The following is a 20,161-nucleotide window of genomic DNA, read 5'->3' on the forward strand; positions in this document are numbered from 1 at the left end:
ATTACCAGATCATTTTCATTTGTGATGCTTTATCAGAATTAAACGTTTTTATACGTTTTCTTATCTTCCTTCTAGGTTATTCTAATAAGCTGTTGTGTCCTGCTCTCTTCTGATCCTTTTATTTAAACAGGATCACTGATGGAGAATGATGGATCTTTTCCAGAGTTTACAGGTAGCTATAAAGAATGGGAGCTGAGATTAGAAAGTAAGCCTGGCCAATAAATGAATGTCAATATTTGAATGCTTTCTCTTTAAGTTTTCTGCGTGCTTTAGGATCTGTTTGAGCAATGTCAATAACTAGTACCACTTTTCTCTGCTAGCTCATTTAAGCTCTTAATTAAGCTGTTTACTAACCAGCCAGGAGGTACCACTTATAACAGCATGCAACAAACATGATTTAAACATGGTTTAAGAACGACTCTTCTTAGATTCAGAAAATGTACAGGAAAATAGAGCACTTAATACTCATGTTTCCACTGGTGGTTAATGATTTGCTATGTTGCTACAGCTAAAAACCCATATAAAACCAGTACTTAATTGGGTGAACTATCACCTAGTATAATTTCCAATTATATTAGGATATACACAACTAAACCAGGATGACAAATATCAAACAGTCTCCCTATAATATTCCTTTATGTGCCCCAGTATAAGTGCAGCGCGGCCGCTATGGGGCGCCCCGGCACTGAGCGGCGCAGCCAGGAGGCGGCGGCCTAGGCCTCAACCGAGGGCGGGGAAGGACGGCAGGAAGGCGGGGCCGTAGAGCCGGCATGGCGGTGCCCGTGCTGTCCAGCTCGGCCGTGAAATTCCGTCAGGTCCTGGCTCATTTCCCTCAGGAGCTCAGCCTGGCGTTCGCTTATGGCTCCGGTGTCTTCCAGCAGGACGGGGCCTCGGTCGGGCACAGCGAGGTGAGCGCGGCGGGGTGGGTGCAGGCCGCTGTGTCTAGTGCTGTGTTGTGCCTTTAAACCGTGTCCAGCCTCAAGGTGTGTGTGTTCTATTTCTTGTTCATGTGTACGATAATTACCTCCTATCTATATATTATCCATCTGTTGGATTAATATGATTAGCATTGCTTGCTGACATTGAAAAACCAGTCCTTTTCTCTGTGTCCACAGAACAACATGCTGGACTTCGTGTTTGCGGTTGATGATTCTGTGACCTGGCACATGATGAACTTGTTAAAGAATAAGAATCATTATTCTTTCCTCAAAGTGTTTGGGCCAAAACAGATAAGTAACATACAGAGCTACGGAGCAGGGATTTACTACAATACTTTAGTGCCGTGCAATGGCAGGGTGAGTATGACTTAAGGAAAGCCAAATATTTGTGTGTGGAGTATTGAAATGATCAGCGTACGGCAGATTTTCATGCAGGGAACACATCTGAGTGACTGCAGCTTCACTGGTGATATTTTCAATATTGAGATCTCAAACTATTTCACAAACACCAGATTTGTGAAGCTGGGTTTACATTCTGTATCACTTGCAGTTTGCCAGTGACTGTGAAGTGTATCACTGTTGTATGTATGGGGAAACACAGGCTTAAATTTAGCAGCTGACTACATAGTGATGGTGAACTGAATTTTTACTGTTTGACATAAGAGTATATTTAACATAGGAAGTTGTAACTGCTACTTGTTTTCTAATGGCTAACATCCTGGTTTTGGAAGTTTGGTTGTATTTAATAATTCTAGGTAAGCATTTACTTGTCCAGCATTACTCCTACATAAGGACTATGTGCAGAATGTATCTGGTAAAAAGGAGTGCAGGGTAAGAAGAATTCATGGTTTTATTAGGCAATGCTGCTATCAATATTGCTATTAATACTGTTTTTCTAGTGAATTACAAAAAAGCTCCAAACCTATTACAGAGCTGTGCCATTTGTGTGGCACTTGTGTGTACGATCATCTTCTTGCAGAGCAGTTCTCTGAGTGTTATCAAAGGGAAGCTTGTATAGTCAAGGTGTGTTGGAAGAAAATCTGCAAACACGTAGGAGCAAAAACTTAAAGAAAAAAGTTGTGGATGTTAAAATGTTTTAATTTAATGCATACAGCTTTTTATTGGCGGTGTGTGTTTCTTAGAATTAATGATAGTTAAGTACTATTAAGTACTAGTATAAGTAGTTAGTAGTATTAAGTTTCATATAACGAAAACAGTGCAGTTATATTGTTATTCAGAAACTTTTACTATGCTTTTATTTCAGATGATAAAGTATGGTGTGATTAGCACTGATGCCCTGATTGATGACTTACTTCACTGGAAGACACTCTATGTTGCTGGACGCCTGCACAAACCGGTAACCATTGAATAGCTTTCTGCCTTTAGTCTAGTTATTCAAAATTTACTGTATTATTGCAAAAGTCCCCTATGAGGTAAAATAGTCCACCTACCATCCCTGACAAATTACAGGAGTCACCATCATTTAATGCAGTAAAATAATTGCAGTCTGAAAGATGAAAGCTGTGCTCCTGTGTGCCTACTGTCTGCTTCATTCTCTTGTTTAAATATCTGTAATTAACTGTAACGTGTAAAGTGTGTTGGTTGTGATTCCCATGAGTGCCTGATTCAGTTCACCTTCAGCAGATGGGGTGACAGTGCTGAGTTTAATTTCCTTGGACTGGGGGTGAGGAGAGAGCTCTGATCAAGTCATAGAACAGAAGTTAATTATGCTCCTAAAAATTCTGAGGTGTAACTTTAAATAGTAGCACTGAAACAATCTAACTTTCCTTACCTCCCCTGACCTACGTCAGGTTAGAACAGCTGTTATCTTTGTAAAGAATAAACCTAAATGCAATAAGGAAAACTACCTTTGTTATTTTAGTCATTAACTGTAAATACTGAACTTTTATTTTCAATGCGACTACAATTGCTGCTGCTTTGATTCATTTTAGAGTTTCTACTTGGTAAATTATTCTTGTAAATTATGCTTCTTGTCTTCTGATGGTGTCCTTGCACAGTGAGGCAGAATGTGGTATTTTTAGTCACTGATGAGACAGCCAGAGATCCTGCTGCATAGGACCAAGTTACGTTTATAAAACTTAGAGGAATTTGCATTGAATGAAGTATGAAGGATTTAAAGTAGAATTTGACTGAAGAATTACTTGGTGGATGTTTAGATTTTCTTCTTGTAGAATCAATAAAATCTCTAGGTTGGATTTTCAGATGTTGCACTGTACTTGCAGACATGCCCCAGTTTTGTTTTTTAGATCTGTTGTACAGATTTCAGGTGTCTGCTGGTTCTGGTTTCACCTCTGATTGATGTTTTGCTGTTTATATTTTAAGTGGTAGAGGTAGCAAGGTTGTTTTCCTCCTTAAAATGTACAGCAGGCCTCTCTTGGGAAGCAGGCAGGGTAGGGTCTGTTTCTGTGTCTGTTTCACTGTAATCTCTTGCATGCTCTTTGCCATTTGCGCTACTTCTGGGCAGGCAGAGGAATATTGTTTAAGTTTGGGAGTTTTATTCTCACTCGATGTGAGATTGCTCAGGGCCTTTCTGATGTTCCATTACAAAGCTGTCACTGAGTGAAAGGTATCCAAACTATTTTAGCATGTGAGCTGAAACATTTGCTCTGGCTTAGAAATCTTGGTGTAATTTTCACTGGAGATCTTGTTTCTATTATAAATTGGTTGCCTTGATCAAATAATTCTACAATGTTCTGCTGAGTAGATGGAATTTGGAGTCGCAGTTTAAAAATGCTGACTTTCTTCATAGGCTTCTTTGTGTTAAAAGTTAATTTGCTTTTCATCTGAAAATAAAAGCCATGATATTGATTCACTAAATTTCCACTGAACTGCACTGGAAATCTGAACTTGGTTTTGATTTCTTAATAACTGGTGAGCTTCTTGGGAAAAAAAGCTTCTGTAACTAAAAAATAAGCAAGCACCAGTCACAGCTGACTTTGCTTTCTCAGATGTTTTTAGAGCATCTGAAATGTCATTGATTGTTTTTAAACACAGAGTGAGAGTAGAATAAGCATTTGTATTTATTATTGTCACTGAAATTAAGAGAAGTCTTTCACAAATGCCATAACTACTGCAACTTTCCATGCATTTGAAGTTTGAAGCCCAGCATATTGTTTCCCTTAGGAAAAAGATCTGACGCATCTTAAGGAGTATTTTTAGTGAAGGAGTTTATTCTTTTCACGCAAGTGAGCCTGTGGTCTTCCTTGGGGAATAGCAGCACCACAGGCTGCTGTGTTCTTTATTGTTTCATTATAGGAGTGAGCTGTGGAAGGGCATGTAACCAGACTAGTTGATGAGATTTTAAATATGAGTTGACCTTGTGACTGGCCTGCATTATATATTGGGTATATCTAACAGTCTGTGTGCATTCAATAGACTCCACAGTTTTCAAGGAAATCACATTCTGGATTCCCTAGCAGATGGATTTGAGGTAGCTTGTTCTGTTATTATCCTTCATTTTATTGCTAGGAAATACAAAAGTGATTTGCAGGAGAAGTTGAGAGGAATTCTTAAACGTTTGCTTTTACAATCTCGTTTTTATTTTAAAAATTAGAGGGGAAAAAAAACCTCCTATTTCAATAATTACCGTGGCTCGATTCCACACTACTGTATATACTTGATGTTAGGCAAACTTATACCTTAGTGTAGGATTGAAGCAAGCGGTCTGTATGCTGTTACATTCACTGCCGTATCAAAGTGAGACTGTTCTAGTTTGACACTCCTAGAGACTTTGTAGTGGATAAGAATGAAGCTCTGAATATCAGCCAGCCTTGGCATTGCTCTGTTGATATCATAGAACAGCTTATGTTGGAAGGGACCTTGAAGATAACCTCGTTTCCAGCCCTGTGCTGTGGGCAGTGTTGCTTATGGCTGGAGCAAACACTAGATGTCCTTCCTGTAAGGAGAATTTTCTGTAGCAGTTATATTGTTTTCTCTTTCTCTGTTACGGAGTCTAAAGGAAAATATTTACTTGAAATGATACCTTACCTCTTTCTGGTTACGTTTTGTTACATTCTGCGAGCAGAATTTCAAGGAATATTGCAACTCATTCGTGTGTGTGTGCATTTCTGGGGAGAAGCAGCAAGTTGGATGAATTTGTTTACTGCCTGTGGATTTGTAGATATTCTAGAGTAAGCAGATATTAAGCATCTGCCCTTTATAAGAATGACAAACTCTCAACAGAATATGTTCTTGGAAGAGTCATTTTTGAAAGGGCATTGTCAGCCGCCTTGTAAACCAGGCTGATTCTTATCTAATGTTTGACATTTTCCTCATACAAGGTAAAAAAATACCTGCTCCTTCTAGGGGGAGAACTGATAGTTAAGGAACTGCTTCAGGTGTACAATAGAGCAGCAGTGAGGAGTCCTCTGAGTCCCCTCTTGGGAATAAGAACAGTGTGAAGGGAAAGAGGAAAACTTCTCTTTTCTGTTGTTCCATTGTTCCATGCTCTTTCAGTGTGGTGAGTGATCTCTCTTTTTTTTCTTACCGTATCATTAATGCTATGTGAGATATTTCTGATATTTTCACACTTATTGTTTTATGATTCTTAATTTTGTGAGAATGAAAAGGTGAATAGCTCTTCAGAGATTAGTTGATGGCTGTTGCTTAGATTGATTCCAAAAGCGTTTGTGAAAACAGCCTTTTATAGTAGGCTGTTAATACATAAAAAGATGTTCCCCTTACCCGCAGTGAAAGCATAAGATGATAATGAAGCATTTACTGTACAACAGTAGTAGGATCTAATCTCAAAAGTATTATTTTCAATGTTGGATTGAGTTACATTATTTTTAGCTCCGTCTTCAGTAGCACTTTCCTGAAGCCTTGCTCCCAATGACTCTGATTTTTTCAGGTGAAAATCCTGACACAGAATGAGAATGGCAAGCTACAAGCTGCCCTTGTTAGCAATCTGAAGAGTGCAGTCACAGCAGCCTTTCTCATGTTACCAGAAAGTTTCTCTGAAGAAGACCTCTATATGCAGATTGCAGGACTCTCCTATTCTGGTTAGTATATGGTCTCTGAAGTCTCTGAGGAGAAACGGTGTAATTGGAGCTGTTGTACTACGCATACATTGTGTGAGTAGTAGTGAGCCTCATGTTACAAGTCGTCTCTTCTGCTTTTGGTTTTGCTTTCTTCAGGCTTTTGCATGCTCCAGTAACTGTATTTTATAGCTGTGTACATAACGATTGGAAAACTGTGCTCTCAATGCATGGTGTTTATTCATCTTTATTCTGACAGTAGGATGGAGAGAAAATGAATTGATTGAGGATTTTGTTTATTGATTTGAACTGAGTTTTAAACTCCTGGTTGGTAATGTCAAAAGCTACCAGGGTTGTATGTACCAGAGGTAGATGAACACTCTAATACAGCCCTCTTATTACAATTACTGAACAGTGTCTCAAAATGAAGTCAGAAGTAGCAGTGGTGTTGAAGGGATTTGCTTTCTTATAATCTACTAAGATAGTACTTGGCTCAAAGGAAAGTTGTGGTCTGAGCATGTGTTAATAGCTGTATTTCACATATTGCCCTCGAAGTGTGGAGGCAGTGCAAGTTATTTTCTTTTGGTAATGGAAAAATGAAGGTTATTTGATTTTTGAATACAAAGTACAGAGGCTGCTCTCTGGTACTGTTTAGTGAGCCACTGAAGCTGGTGTCTGATTGGAAAGAATATAGTTTCTTCTGACTTAGAGCCTGGACTTGACAACTAGATTTTTTTTGTTGTTGTCCAAGTGCAAATGTGGATACAAGAGTTGATGATATTGCATACCAGAGGCAGCATCATGGTTCTGAACCTTATTTTCTGTGGTTGAAGTTATTTGGATAGTATTTTTTGACTGTTAGAAGAGAAAACCTAATTATGGATTATGTAGATATGGATAGAATTGAAGAATAAATATTAAATAACACCTTTGTTTTTTTGTGTTTTTTTTTTTGTTATATTTTCCTTATTTGACTTCAGTTTCATCCAAGAAAACTAACTTTTTTTTTCCTTGACTAGGTGACTTCAGAATGATAATAGGAGAAGACAGATCGAAGGTGCAGAACATAGTGAAACCTAATGTTCCCTATTTTCAGAAGCTGTACAGTAACATATTACAGGACTGCCCTCAAGTGGTATATAAGCACCACCTGGGAAGACTGGAGGCAAGTGTTATTCTTCAAGACGTTTTTAAAACAAACAAGTGGAAGTACTTTATCACATTGACAGATTAATAAATGCATGGCTTTTGTTTAAACAAAAATAACTTAGAGGTGCAACTTCCTGCAATCAAAACATTCATCTCAAATAAAAAAACAACAGTGCTTGTGTGCTAATTATGAAGAATAGTGTATTGAACTCCATGTTTGGCTTAAGGTACAAGTGAGACTCTGCAATGAGAAGTGGGATGCCACACACACTGGTAGCAATTTTTTCTCTTGAATATCACACTAGAAGGTTCATACAAGGATGTGCATGCTCCATTTTCAGCGTTAGCATGAGTAGTTTCATGGATGTGAGTTACTGCTTAATCCTCAAGTTACTGAGGTCAGTAACTCACTAATGCTCCCTTTTAGGATGTGTCTGTTAGAAACTGAAGCAAATTGTTGCATACACAAGCAACCCTGAGTACAGTAAAAGCTTTTACTGCAGTGCTTTTGAGTGCTACGTGGGCAAGTCTGTTATGGCAGCATTCTCTGCAGTTCTGCATTCACTGGCAGTTTTCTTACCAGTGTGATTTTGAACACCCTAATGGATGTTCAAAAATTAAAAAATATTTAAATGTATTTTTAATAGAACCAATACTCTGTTTTCCAAGAAGATATCTAGTTACAACGGCATCTATTTCTTTATTACTTTTGAGCAAAACCTTCACAGACTCACAGAATGACCCGGACTGGAAGGGACCTCAAGGATCATGTAGTTCCAACCCCCCTGCCTGACAGGGCCACCAAACATACACCTTTACTAGATCAGGTTTCCCAGGGCCCCGTCCAACCTGGTCTTGAACACCTCCAGGGACGGGGCATCCACAGCCTCCCTGGGCAGCCTGTTCCAGGACCTCACCACTCTCCTAGTAAAGAACTTCCCCCTAACATCCAACCTAAAAACTTGTGGTTTTATTTAACAGATGCGTTAGATAATAAGTCTTTTTGGTATTCCTTAGTAGTCCTTGAAGCAGTGAATCAATTGTTGTCGCATTACTGTTTATTTTGAGATTAATACTTCATTTGCCCACACCTTGAGTTGGATGTTTGTCATTATTCCCAAGACCGAAGAAGGTAATTGCTATCTGGAGTACTACTTAACAGAAAATAGAATCCCTCTCTCCAAGGACACATATTTGAAATTACAAAGAAAAATCTTCCATAAAAGATTCCTCAAAAACAATTAAAAGCAGACACTAGTTCTTATAGTTCTGGTTCAGGCAAGGGTTCTTCCCACATAACGTTAAAAGCCTGCTTATTATTGACTCCATCTGTAGTCAGTGGGTGATTCATCTGGATATCATTTTCTTTCCATTGACAAGAGGGAGTATAGGACAACTAGACTCCTGTCTGATGTCTCCAAAAATGTGGAAGAAAACGTGTGGGAGTACTCAGGCTCTTAATCTTTTCCTCCGATTTTGGAGAGACCTGCTCTGCTGTACACTTTTCAGTATTTGTTCTCACATTTTGTATAAACGTGTACAGCCCTGTGTGTTGGTGTCATTGGATTCAACAAAAGGTCATGGGTGTTTCTGATGTAGGTTGAAAAATGTGAAATGAAATGTCTTCCAATTATTCAGACCAAATGTGGGTTGAGTTTAAAGCAGAGAAAATATTTTTCAAAGTAAACTGTGTGTGTGTGTAGTTTGATTAGATTCAGCAGAAGACACAGAGATGGATGTTTTTGGGGAATGTTTTCTTTCATTGCAGTGTATTTAAGTTTTCAGAGGAAATGGGGTGATGCAAAAGTGGTACAGTTTTAATGAGAACTTACTTGTAGGAGCAACAAGGTTGTGTGTATGCAATTAGTTTTCCCTTGAATAAAAATGAACATTTTCCCAGTTATTCTTCTGGTTCAGAACTGAGATTTTGCATGGGGAGATCTCATTAGTGTTGTCAGTGGCTTTTATGTGTGAAATGAAAACAGTTTTTTGAGGTATTTGTCACATGCCAGAGTTATCTGGAAGACTTTTGTGACTTCTTTGGAAATAGAATTTACTCCATTAACACAAGTTGTTTTTCCCCCCATTTTATTTTTTGTGATGTTCAGATTGATAAAAGTCCAGAAGGTCAATTCACACAACTGATGGCTTTGCCAAGGAGTCTGCAGCAAAAGATAACTTCTCTGGTAGACCCTCCTGGAAAAAACAGAGATGTGGAAGAAATTTTACTACAAGTTGCCCATGACCCTGATTGTGGATTCGTGGTGCATCAAGGTGAGCCTAAACCAATATCTTTAATCACCCTTAAGACATAATAGATTTATGTTATATGGCCATATACATTAATTTTATAGCTTGCTGGCATTACCCTTCCCAGTTCCGTTAGTTCATACAGATGTGATGCTCTGACAGAGTGGAGGCTTTGAAGAAGAGGACTGAGGTGCTTCTTATCTCAGATAGCTTCTCTGAGGCAAGATTGAATACAAGCAAGTTAAAGTTTATTCTGAAGACATCAATATTTCATTATTCTGCTGATAAACAGATACATTTAGTACTAGAACATTCCTTTCAGGTACTTGATGCATCTTAGTTCCAGGTGGTTTGTTTTGCAAGCTCCATGAAAAGATGCCTGTGAGCAACAAAACACGAGTCAGCTGCAGAGGGAGCTCTTACATTGATTTCAGTACAATGGTTGTTAATTGCATATAGCGCTAGTGCTTTTGGTTGTCCACCCTGAGCCACTTTAGCAGTTGTATTTAGGTAGGTTCCATTTACACCTAAGAACGTATGATAGGAACTGAGCTTGCTGCACTGTGAAGTGGTGAACAAGCAGTGTTTTGAAGCTGATCTTTTAACCAAGTCAGCCTGCACAGTATAAAAAGCTGCACAATATAAACAACCCAACCTGGCAAGAGAAGTGCCAAATGCCCATGTCAGCTTGAAATGAACAGTGAGTGTAATTCTGATCTAAACCATGTTTATGTGGAAAATAACTGAATCATTTTTCATTTCTTATCTTGGAGGTCTTAGTCTGGTCACTAACTGAATGAATGTCATCAATTCATACTTGTTGCGTGTTTTAAAATTGACCTTTTTGCCTCTTAAATAAGGAAGAAATATGAAGAGTTTATATTTTCAATTGGTTGGTCAAAGTGGAAGGTAAAATGTACTTTCTCAACTTAAGTATGGTTTATACTTTCAAGCTGGCTAATTATGTAACTGTAGAATATTTAACTTGTTTTTTTCTGTTAGAGGATTAAGAAAAAAAAATCCCATGAAACTGCTACTGAGATGGGTAACATCTGTGTGCTTTTCTATCTGCAGGCATCTCAGGCATTGTGAGATCTTCCAGTATAGCACAGAGTGCTAAAACCATACTAACAGCTGGTAAGAATGTGTGTGATTTCTAAGCTTTCTGCTTTTACAGCGTAAAAATTATAGGGCTCCACAACTGTCTTGCAAGAGACTTCAGAGAATAAGATTTCTAAGTGTCTAATGAAGATATTGAAAGGCTGTGGGATGTGAGAGCAGAGACTACATGACCTAATGACAAAACAAAACCAAAAACTTTTTAACTTCAGTTTTCTTTTTGATGTGGGCCAGAATTAGCTGTTGCACACTGATTTTACTCTAATTGTATTTAAAAAAAAAAAAAAGAAAAAGAATTATGTGATAATTCCTTTTGACTTTCTACATGGGAGAGATCCACGTGTTGTGTTGATGTTGTGTAGGCTCTCAGGTTGGTTTATGGTAAAATAAAGGAGAGGATGAGTTTAGAGGGAGAGAGCTTAGGGTCTGAAGTTTCTGTCCAAGTTCAGAATACAGGTGTGTGTTCAGATAACTGGATTCCTTATAGGGTATATAGAGCCTATATACTTGATAAGCATTAGTTATGGCTGTAACTCTCATATTCCACAATGAAGTACTTTAGAAGAAGAGCTGAGTGTATTACAAAGTCAGTGAGATATCTGTGGACAGCAAAAAAAAGGACTTCCTGAGTAGAAACATGGGAAGATGTAGGGATGTTTTTAAGCCACTGAATTCTTCCAAACTGCACAAAATTAACTGCCAGTTGTGTAGCTGAAGCATCATCCTGTCATTACTGGTTCTAGAACCAGTGTACTTTTTAAATGTAAAAATCAGGGCCATCTTAAAAGCTGGATGGACTGCAGCTCAGTTTAAAATAAAAGCTTAAGATCTGAGTCAGCATTAACATGAGCAAAATGGAGATCAGGAGATTGTCTTAATTCCTGCAAAATGAGAAATCCTTGCTCCTTGCTTGAAATTGCTCCTACCATTGTCTGAACTCATTCATACTGATTCCTCTGTTTTCCTCAAAAGCAGTTACATACATCAACATCATTACTGGTTTCAAAAGCAGCTATCCATTTTCCTATTAAGCGATCCTTATCCAGATTTCTACAGCTGCTGTTTGCTTCCCATTTGCTATTAAAGCTGGTGGCCCCATGTTGCACTTCATGCCTCCTTGTGAGAAAACGCAGGTTGCAGTGTTCAGAACCATTAGTGGTTTGCTGAGGAAAGTAAACAGGGATAGTTGTGCTTGTTTTACATCTTTTTATATACTTTCGTTAGTGGTTTTGTTGTACTTCTAATTTTTTGCCAAGCTTTCTTTAGTAGCTCAAGGAGAGTAAGAACCTTAACTGCATCTGAGAAACTTCACTTGTATTTTATAAGCTAGACGTACTGCATGTGCTGGTTTCTAATGGAAGGTTTCCAATTAAAAAGTGAAGCATTCCTTTTAGGGTTTGTTGTTAAAGTGACTTGCTAATGGTCAAGCCTTGGGTCACAACGTGTCCCTTTTAGAAATAGCAACTTGTAACCTCTCTTGTTCTAAATACACAGTGATTTTGTAGAGCAAAATATTCAGAGGGAAGAGGTACATAAGGTAGAGCTATTGTGTGTGAATGCAGCACTTGTGAAAGTTAGCAGCCTGACTGAGCTGTGGACACAGTTGTTGTGTGCAGCTTCAAGAATAGGAGTAAAAGCGGTTAAGCTTTGTCAGATTGTTTTTATTCTCCACTGCTGAAATCCTGATAGACAAAATCACCTCTGGGATTTGTGAGCTGCTTTTGTGTCATTCAGCAAATCGCTCTCAGCCAGTGTTCGTACTGAGGCTGCTGGGAGGTCCTAATGCAAGTCTTAGTAGGACTTTTAATTTTTGTGCTTTCCATTTACCCTTTCTCTTAACAACTTCTTGATTCCTGTGGTGATTTGTCTTTTCTTTAAAATAGACTTTAGTTGTCTTCTGACCATCTAGTTATATTTTAGAAATCTAAGCATTAATTCTATGTATTTTCTTCCACTATTTTTAATGTTGGAAATGCATGGCTTTCCTTGCCCACTGCCTGGTGCTGCTTCCTCACTCACCTCCTGCTGACTTTACAGGACCCCAGCAGTTTCACCCACTGAAGGTGGACAGAAGCAGTAATTGTGTAAATAAACACTGAAATTTCAGTGAGTGTTAATGAAGAATTAATTTTGCCTGGCCAGGGATGCAAGCCCACATTTTCTGATTTAAGTATTTTTTTTTTATGAGCCTTTTGCCTTTAAGTGCTTTTTTGTTTGTTGTGGTGTTTTTTTGTTTTATTTTTTATTATTTATTGTAATTCAGTTTGTCTGAAGGCTTTTTCTGCCTTCTAACAAAGATCTCCCAACCATTGTTTCTTAATTTGAAACAGTTGTCACTAGGGGGCAGGCGTTAATGCTGGTCACATTGCTTTGCTGCTTATCAGGGCTTTATCAGCCAGGACTTCTATAGGGTGCTACAGTACACAGACAAAACATTGTTGCTTCTACATAGAAAGGATCTATTTGACTCATGGAATAAATGTGTGTTACAGGAAGGTCTTCAGCTGTTAGATTTAATCTTTAGGGATGCTGCATTTCTTTCTTAGTTCTTTAACCAAACTTTGTGTAATGCTCTGTTCCCCTAAGAACTATTTTTACACATCCTAGTAGAGACTTTAAGACAAGTGTGATGGTTCTCCAATTCTTTTTCATCTACTCTGTTCTTCTGCAGTGCTTACAGTAAGAATACTAGTGGAGGTATAAGAAAATGATGGAAGGATCCTGAAATCAATAACCCTATTAAATAAGCTCTGGCTTTTTCCATCCTGTCCCTGGTAACAGTATAAGTACTTCTGTCCCATGTCTGCTTATGAAAGAATTAATTCTCATTGCGTGACCATCACTTTGTAATGAGGGACACAAAGTGATGTCTGTAGTTGATTCTTTTATCTTAATAATAATAGCAAAATACGAAATGCCCGCGTGCTGATCTGTGACAGGGTAGTGCAGTGTAGGGCGTGCTTCTGAATTAAATGTTAAACTGGGAATAGTCATTGCTGGGATGGCATGCTGTGTATTAACAGTGCTGGCAAACAGCATGGGCAAAATAAAGGATTTCAGCCCATTTAAGAGAATTTTTATCTTTCTCTGCCAGTGTGGTTTTGAAGTTGAGCTCAAGCGCTGGTTTTGTTTGTTTTTAAGTGCCCTGTTTAGTTCTTGAAAATGTGCCTGTGTATTTTTTTTCTGCGTCTGTGGTGAGATTGCCTCTCTGTTTCCCATTAGAGATGGCACCATCATTAGATTGATTTTCCCACATAGTCAGAGTCTGCAAAGTCTTTGGGAAATAACTCTGAAGGGGTTTTTTTGTTGTTGTTTTGCTCCTCTGAAAGAGACGCTGAGACTTAGCTTAAATTTCTTCTTTATGTCTTAATAGAGGAATGCTGCAAGCCTTGGAAATGTCTTATAAATAAAATGTTGGGGATACATAGTGGGTGAATTGTTCAAGAATCAATTGTTGAAGATCCTTTAAAGTTAACACAAATGCTTGTTAGATGCTCTGAATAACATTTTCCTTAGATTTGTGCTGTTAGTGTACTATGTCTGCATGGAAATATTTGCTGTGAACTCGAGGGAACAGCCTATATAAATGTTCCGTAGTTTCATAGTAACTGCCTGAGCAAATACTGCATTACACTGCAATTCACTGTATATTTGTGTAAAGTTGTATGTGCCCGTGTGCTAACAAATGTTCACATTCCCTGTATAGCATGACAGTATATTCAGTAATCCTTTATTTCAAAAGGAAATAAAGAATGCAGCATACAGTTATATCTATGGGGAAACTTTAGGGGACCTGTAAGATAGTAATTTGGCTATAATGTAACAGTAACACTTCCATGGGACTGTTAAGCAAAACCAGATACAGCTTATGTTTACACTGAAGTTTTGTGGTCTTGATTCCATGTGCGTAAGGTCTTTGTTCTCTATCATGTAGTGGAAAAATCTAAAGGGGGTGTGGAACCGCCAAGTTGTAGGTTCATAGCTAAAGCAGAAAGACATTTTCATGTGGTCCAACTGCTTTGGATTCGGAGACTGAGCCATAATTACAGCCATTAACTTTTACTACAGATGTGACTCATCACCCTGAGGGCTGCTTTAAGAAACCAGCTGTATGTATAAACCTGTATTTCGCTTTGTAGCGTGATGTGCTGGGGCAGAAATGTAAGCATCTTACTACATAAGATGCTGGGTTCATGGCTGGAGTGGGTGGAGTTCAGCAGAGTTCTCCCTGCAGGGGGAAAATATGAAGAAAAAGCTCTTAATGCTGAGCTGCTGCAAGAGGCAGAATAGGTTGGCAAGCTGATAGAGCAAGCTGACTTACAGGCTGCTGTGCCAGCTCAGTTAATTACAGTCCTGCAGGGCTGGAGCAGCTGCGTTACTCTTGGTTTGCCACATGCTATACTGTGCTTCCAGAACTACACTGACTTCTTTGGAATCACAGAACATCAATCCTGGCAAAGCAGTTTCAACTTTGGAGGGGTTGTGTGCTGGGAGTGTAGTACCAAGGAGGTTGGACAGTAACTGTCAGAGCTATGCAGTGACGTAGTTTAAACTTTTGAGATGGGAGCCACTTACTTCATTTATATGCTATGCCTGAACTCAAGTCTGGCCTTGTTCTGCAGCTGGAATTCTTACACTGCATGCAGCTTTAATGCAGATGTGTGAGGTGTTGTGGAACTCAGAAGATTATTTTTTTGTTATTTGGGATGCTGCAAAGGAATAACATTGACTTCATTGGTGCATTTACTTTTAATGAAAGCCTATTTAAAGTAGAAAAACTTGAGCTTACAGAATTATGTGCATCCCATGTGTAAATTGAAATATACTTATGGATGACTTTTTGCAGAAGCTCGACTTGAGTTTGTTTAAATTGCACTTAGATAAACTGAAAGTACAATTGATTATACACAGAATATACAGAATGATTTATGATGGGCTTTTAAAGGAGTTGTTCTGGAGTAGAGCTAGTGTTTTTCTGTATTCCTGTGTGCTCATTTGGTTTTTGGGACTCTAGACTATTGATAATGAAAGCATCTTTCACCTAAAATGCAGAATGCAATGCATTGAGGAAATTGAGAAAGGCCTTTGTAGGCCTAGAGTAAGGGCATGTTGTTTACCAAAGTTTGTGGGGAACTGCAGGCTGATATTAGAATGTTACAGATACACTGGCTTAATATGAGGTATTATAAACAAGTGTTAGGCAAGTTACTCTGAAGCAAAGTTGTTCCAGATAAGATCCCTGTGCCAGACTGCCCGTATTGAAGTCCATAGCACTGTAGGTATGTGCAGTGTTGCTAAATTGTTGCCATCTGTCATCATCTTACAGTTATTTTTGCTTTTCATTTTATGAGACTTCAGTTCATCTGGGTACGTGCCTTATTAACCTGGTTTTCCAGAGCCATCATCATTTCAGGGTTGTTGCTTTTACCTAAGGACACAGATGTGTCCTTCATTGTGCAAGCTGAGTAGATTTGATTTCTTGCAGATGCATTATTCCCTCAGTTATGCAATGGTAGCTGCCATTACTTAGGATGAAGCAATAACAAAATATTCAAGAAAGTTATCGTGTACTTTACAACTTGTTGAAACCAGAACAGATTTCCACCCCAAAAGTTGGAAGCACATTTCCTATGAAGAAACAATATTCTTTTCCACTTGTTTGCAAGGCTCTCAGTAGCAGTGCTCTGGGGCTGCTTCACCTTAGGGGCTGAAATGACGTTCGGGAAGCTTTGTGTGGTGTGCACGGTTTGTCTAATCAAGATGGGCATCAGTGTGATGCTACTAAATTCTAGCTGCAGGGTTATGAGGTTGTACTTAAAACGTTACAGCATGAGAACGGAGAGCCTCTCAGTCTTGGAGTGCAGCATCAGGCAAGGCTAACTGAAATCTTGTTAGAAAAACTGGTGAAATAGCATTTAGATGCATGAAACTTGTTGTCAGCCAGTTGTGTGCTCTTGTCTTGCTTGATTAGACTGTTCTTTTGTCCTGCCTAACTTCTGGTTCACCTCTTGTCCTCTTCTTTCTCATTACCTCTTCAGCACACCTTTGGCTGCTCAGCTTTGGGTATAGCTCTGGTTCTTGAGGATTAGCCCTAATCTGATCTGCAGAGTGTGGTGGTGGTCTCCAGTGACATGCTTCAATGAATAAATGTCTATCACAGATGTGCTCTGCTAATTAACCTGCATGCATAATGGTCTGGATGCCTTTAAAATAGTCCTGCTTCTGTGTCCAGCTGCATAATTGAAGGCTACCGAGTTGCTGGTGTCTGTTACTAGTCTGGAATATGATCTTATTCAGCTGGATGTGTTATCTGGTAATAGATTAGGGAGGGCTTGAAAAGTATGACGTGCTGGTGAGGGTGTGCAGCAGGAAAAGATGGTTTAAAAGCCTTTAGGTGTTGAACGTTTTAGATCATTGTTGTGTTTTAGAAGTTTGCATCAGTACAGATAGAGTTGGGAGTTCTGTAACGTATCTATACAGATGCTACACCTGTTCGTTGTATGTGTTTTTTAGCAATGTTTTCAGGCCTTCAGAACGATCCTAGTTTTTGCATGCTTTGATGGTATTAAAGTGGGTTTTTTGTGCTGTTATTTACCATGTTATGACTGACAGGTTTATTGCAAGGTTATTGCATGTTGGCATGATGTTTTAGGTTATTGTCATCCTCTATATTTTAGTTAATTTACTGAATATCTGTTATGTGTTTTAACTTTCCAGAGTTTTGATATCTTCTGATGTCTTTTCCTTTTTTTTTTTTTTCTTTTTTAAGGGGCAAAGAAATCTGTAACTTACAGTATGAAGAAATTGTATAAGATGACGAAAGGATGGTTAAAGACGACATCTTGAGTCTTGACATGGGTAAACAAGTGGTACCTTTTCTCCAGATGTTTTGCAGGTGTTTCTGGGCCTACTTGCAAAGATGAAAGTCTACATAAGAAGCCAGTTTGAATACCTTTCCTGTCCATTTTTACTACTGCAGTGGAACTTTTTATTAGAGGGGAAGATTTGATGGCAGTAGGGCAGAGGATTTACTGTGTAAATACTGAAATAAATTTTACTGCCTATATGCATTGGGTTTTCAAAGAATTTTCAGAAACCTTGAGTGAAGGTGGTGAATTGTACATAGAATAAAAACCAAAGCCATTTATTTTGTATGTTTTGATAGTTCTATTTTTGAAAATGTCACCAAGGGTCTTGATTTTAGTTCTTTCAGAGACAACTGAAGAGCCCGTAAAGCCATACTAGGTAGGTATATCTGTGTTGTTCAGGTGACAACTGCCAAACTCATAGCTAAGCATTGTTAGAGGTGTCATGGTTGTAAGGAAGGCCATAGTTTTGTTGACTTTCAGCATTTACTTGTACATTTATGGAATGTTTTTAGCAAGAGATTTTATCAAAATGCTTGAAAGTCATGAATTTTACGGGGAAAAAAAGTACCTATTGTATAATTTATTGGCTTTTTTTTTGGTTCTTGAAAGTCATGGCCGTGAAGATAAAAACTTGTTCACATTTGCTTAATTAAATGAGCTGTGTTGAAGAAGTTGGACCATCACATGAATTCTTATGTCACATTAAAGAATTGAAGTTTATGGCAGTGTTCACATGTGACGTGATAAATCTGAAGCATCTGTTGTAAATGGAATCTCTTTGGCACTGATTTAGGTGGGTTTGCAAACTTCGGGTGTTATATAAGAATAACTTCAACATTTTCATTCTGATTGTGAAAATGGCTTTTTTATTTTTTAAGTAAAAAGTGTAAATATCTTACCTTCTTAGCATGTGGTTGTTCTTCTTTCTTGTGTATCATATGTGTGGTAGGGCCATCTCTCAAGGTATGCTTGATTTAATGATCTTTAAAAAACATTGTGGGAATGAAGTTGACTGCAGTTTTCAGGGATCAGTTCAATGCAGAAATGTACAGAAAATGTGGAAAAACTGCACTATTTTATTTAATATGACTGACTAAGTCTTGCATCAGTTGTGGGGGAACTCATATGCCGTGAATTGTCAAACAATTTCTTGTACTTCTCACATAAGCCATAGTTAAAAGAAATCTGAAATCAGATAATGACTTACTTAGGTGTATGTTGGAGAATTCTTAAGAACAACGAATATGGATACTGCTGGTAGAAATGCACCCTGACAGATAGGAGGCTTTTGGATATAGGAACAGTGCGAGAAAGAATTCAGAAGGGAGCCATGGCTTTTTGAATGAGCTGGTTGCCAAGTGAGAAGTGCAGCGTTGTCAAAACTGCCTGATACATTCATCTAATGAAGTAACAGCTTTTTATTTTTTGTTCCAAAGGAAGTATGCAATAGGGAAAATTGTGTATGGGAAGGTCTGTGAGCCAAGACCAGATTTTACACCAGCAGTTTGTGGATTTTTAATATGGCCCTCTCTATTATTAGGGGGAAGAGAGCCACCATCTACTTGGAGGGCTTAGTAAGCAAAAAACCCATGGAAATAAAACCTGCATTTAATAGTGTTTAATACATCATCTTCTCACCATTGTCCCTGACAGACTCGATGAGATGACTTCTAGTGACATTGTGTTCTCCTGTGTGTATGAATTCTGTTCTTGTAGTCAGCTTTTGAAAAAAATGGCTAGAAGTTGAATAACAGTTAACTTTGTTTCTAGACATTCCAGTTACTGCAATTGCTAGGAATTTATTCGGTGCCTAGATAATTAAGGCTAAAAGCTAAAGTTCTGCCTCATTTATCTCCTTTATAACTGAAAATGTAACTGTTACATTTCTGTAATTATTATTCCACCTAGAATCCCAAATTTTCGTGGTGCAATACAAAAACCTACAAACTGAAGGAGGAAAAAAAATCATCTGTAGTCCACAGGTGAAGCAGTAACTGACCCACAGAGTGAACAAGCAGTATGGCCCAATTAAGAAGTTATCAGTGGCAAAACTAAATGCCCTTCCATTTTAAAGAGCTCCCTTCCCTGTAGTAATGCAGTTATGTGAAGTTTTAGGTCTTGAGCCATACTAGGAAGTAATATCATAGGACAAAACCTTCCTGACAACCTGCATCTTTACTTTTATACCTTTTTCTTGTGTTAAGGTAAAGATGGGGCTTTTAAAGCTTGGTTAAATAACAGTACCATGGGATGCAAAACCACTAGCTCGTAAATTACTGTTGCTTCAAGCTCTGGTTGAAAGAGATCATGTGTCATAAGATTGCTCAACATCTGGTTGAGAATTCTTACAAGCAGAGCATTTAGTCACACGCCTGACTTGAAGTGCATGCATACTTACCATTGCTTAAATAAGTATTTAATTCCCTTCTGGGACTAACAGATGTATGGATTGGGCTTGAATTTACAGGAGTCTAAAAATGTAAAATAAAATGTGTGCTGTATGAATGTTGTTGGACGTTCAGGATCCATTGGGAGATGGCTGGATAGTAATAAGTTGTTCTCTTTGGTGCTCTTATTTTATTTTACTTGTTACCTTGAGCTTGTGGCCAATTAAATATGATTATTATATTAATACATATAAATATATTGTAATTAAAATTAACCAGTGAAACATGAAGTTCTGCATATTGAAGTAAGAAATTTATAAGTTGTTTTGATGTCTTAGAAGATGCTCGCTAACAAAGTGGTGGTACTGAAAATTACACATCAATTACACGTCAGTCTGACATGTAAGAATGAATTGACCTTAGCTCCTGTTGTACAGCAGAGGTATCTTAAT

General features: G+C 38.2%; 1 protein-coding gene across 3 annotated transcripts; it reads left to right on the forward strand.

Moving 5' to 3' along the window:
* The first annotated feature begins 745 nt into the window (after positions 1-745).
* Positions 746-18,220, forward strand: TAMM41 (TAM41 mitochondrial translocator assembly and maintenance homolog). Of its 3 annotated transcripts, XM_015874784.3 has the most exons (8): positions 746-908; positions 1,116-1,295; positions 2,203-2,295; positions 5,809-5,959; positions 6,955-7,100; positions 9,193-9,358; positions 10,409-10,471; positions 17,223-18,220. In XM_015874784.3, exons 1-8 carry the CDS (start codon positions 771-773, stop codon positions 17,297-17,299), a joined length of 1,014 nt encoding a protein of 337 aa, XP_015730270.2. In that variant the 5' UTR covers positions 746-770; the 3' UTR covers positions 17,300-18,220. The 3 variants fall into 3 exon arrangements, 2 of the variants coding, with proteins under 2 accessions (XP_015730270.2, XP_085373096.1); XR_014934853.1 differs by lacking the exons at positions 9,193-9,358; positions 10,409-10,471; positions 17,223-18,220 and having other exon boundaries at positions 5,809-6,031; positions 6,955-7,093; XM_085516970.1 differs by lacking the exons at positions 746-908; positions 1,116-1,295; positions 2,203-2,295 and having other exon boundaries at positions 5,898-6,031.
* Positions 18,221-20,161: the final 1,941 nt, after the last annotated feature.

The sequence above is a fragment of the Coturnix japonica genome, chromosome 15 (genome assembly GCF_054131305.1).
Source record: "Coturnix japonica strain WE chromosome 15, WE-NBRP24, whole genome shotgun sequence".
Lineage (NCBI taxonomy): Eukaryota > Metazoa > Chordata > Aves > Galliformes > Phasianidae > Coturnix > Coturnix japonica.

What these genes read in the sequence shown, in the direction of transcription:
- TAMM41 (XM_015874784.3), top strand. Translation starts at nt 771, where the DNA reads ATGGCGGTGCCCGTGCTGTCCAGCTCGGCCGTGAAATTCCGTCAGGTC. An exon ending in TGCAGGACTCTCCTATTCTG is followed by an intron (nt 5,960 to 6,954) that starts GTTAGTATATGG and finishes TTCCTTGACTAG; the next exon opens with GTGACTTCAGAATGATAATA. An exon ending in TAAAACCATACTAACAGCTG is followed by an intron (nt 10,472 to 17,222) that starts GTAAGAATGTGT and finishes TTCTTTTTTAAG; the next exon opens with GGGCAAAGAAATCTGTAACT.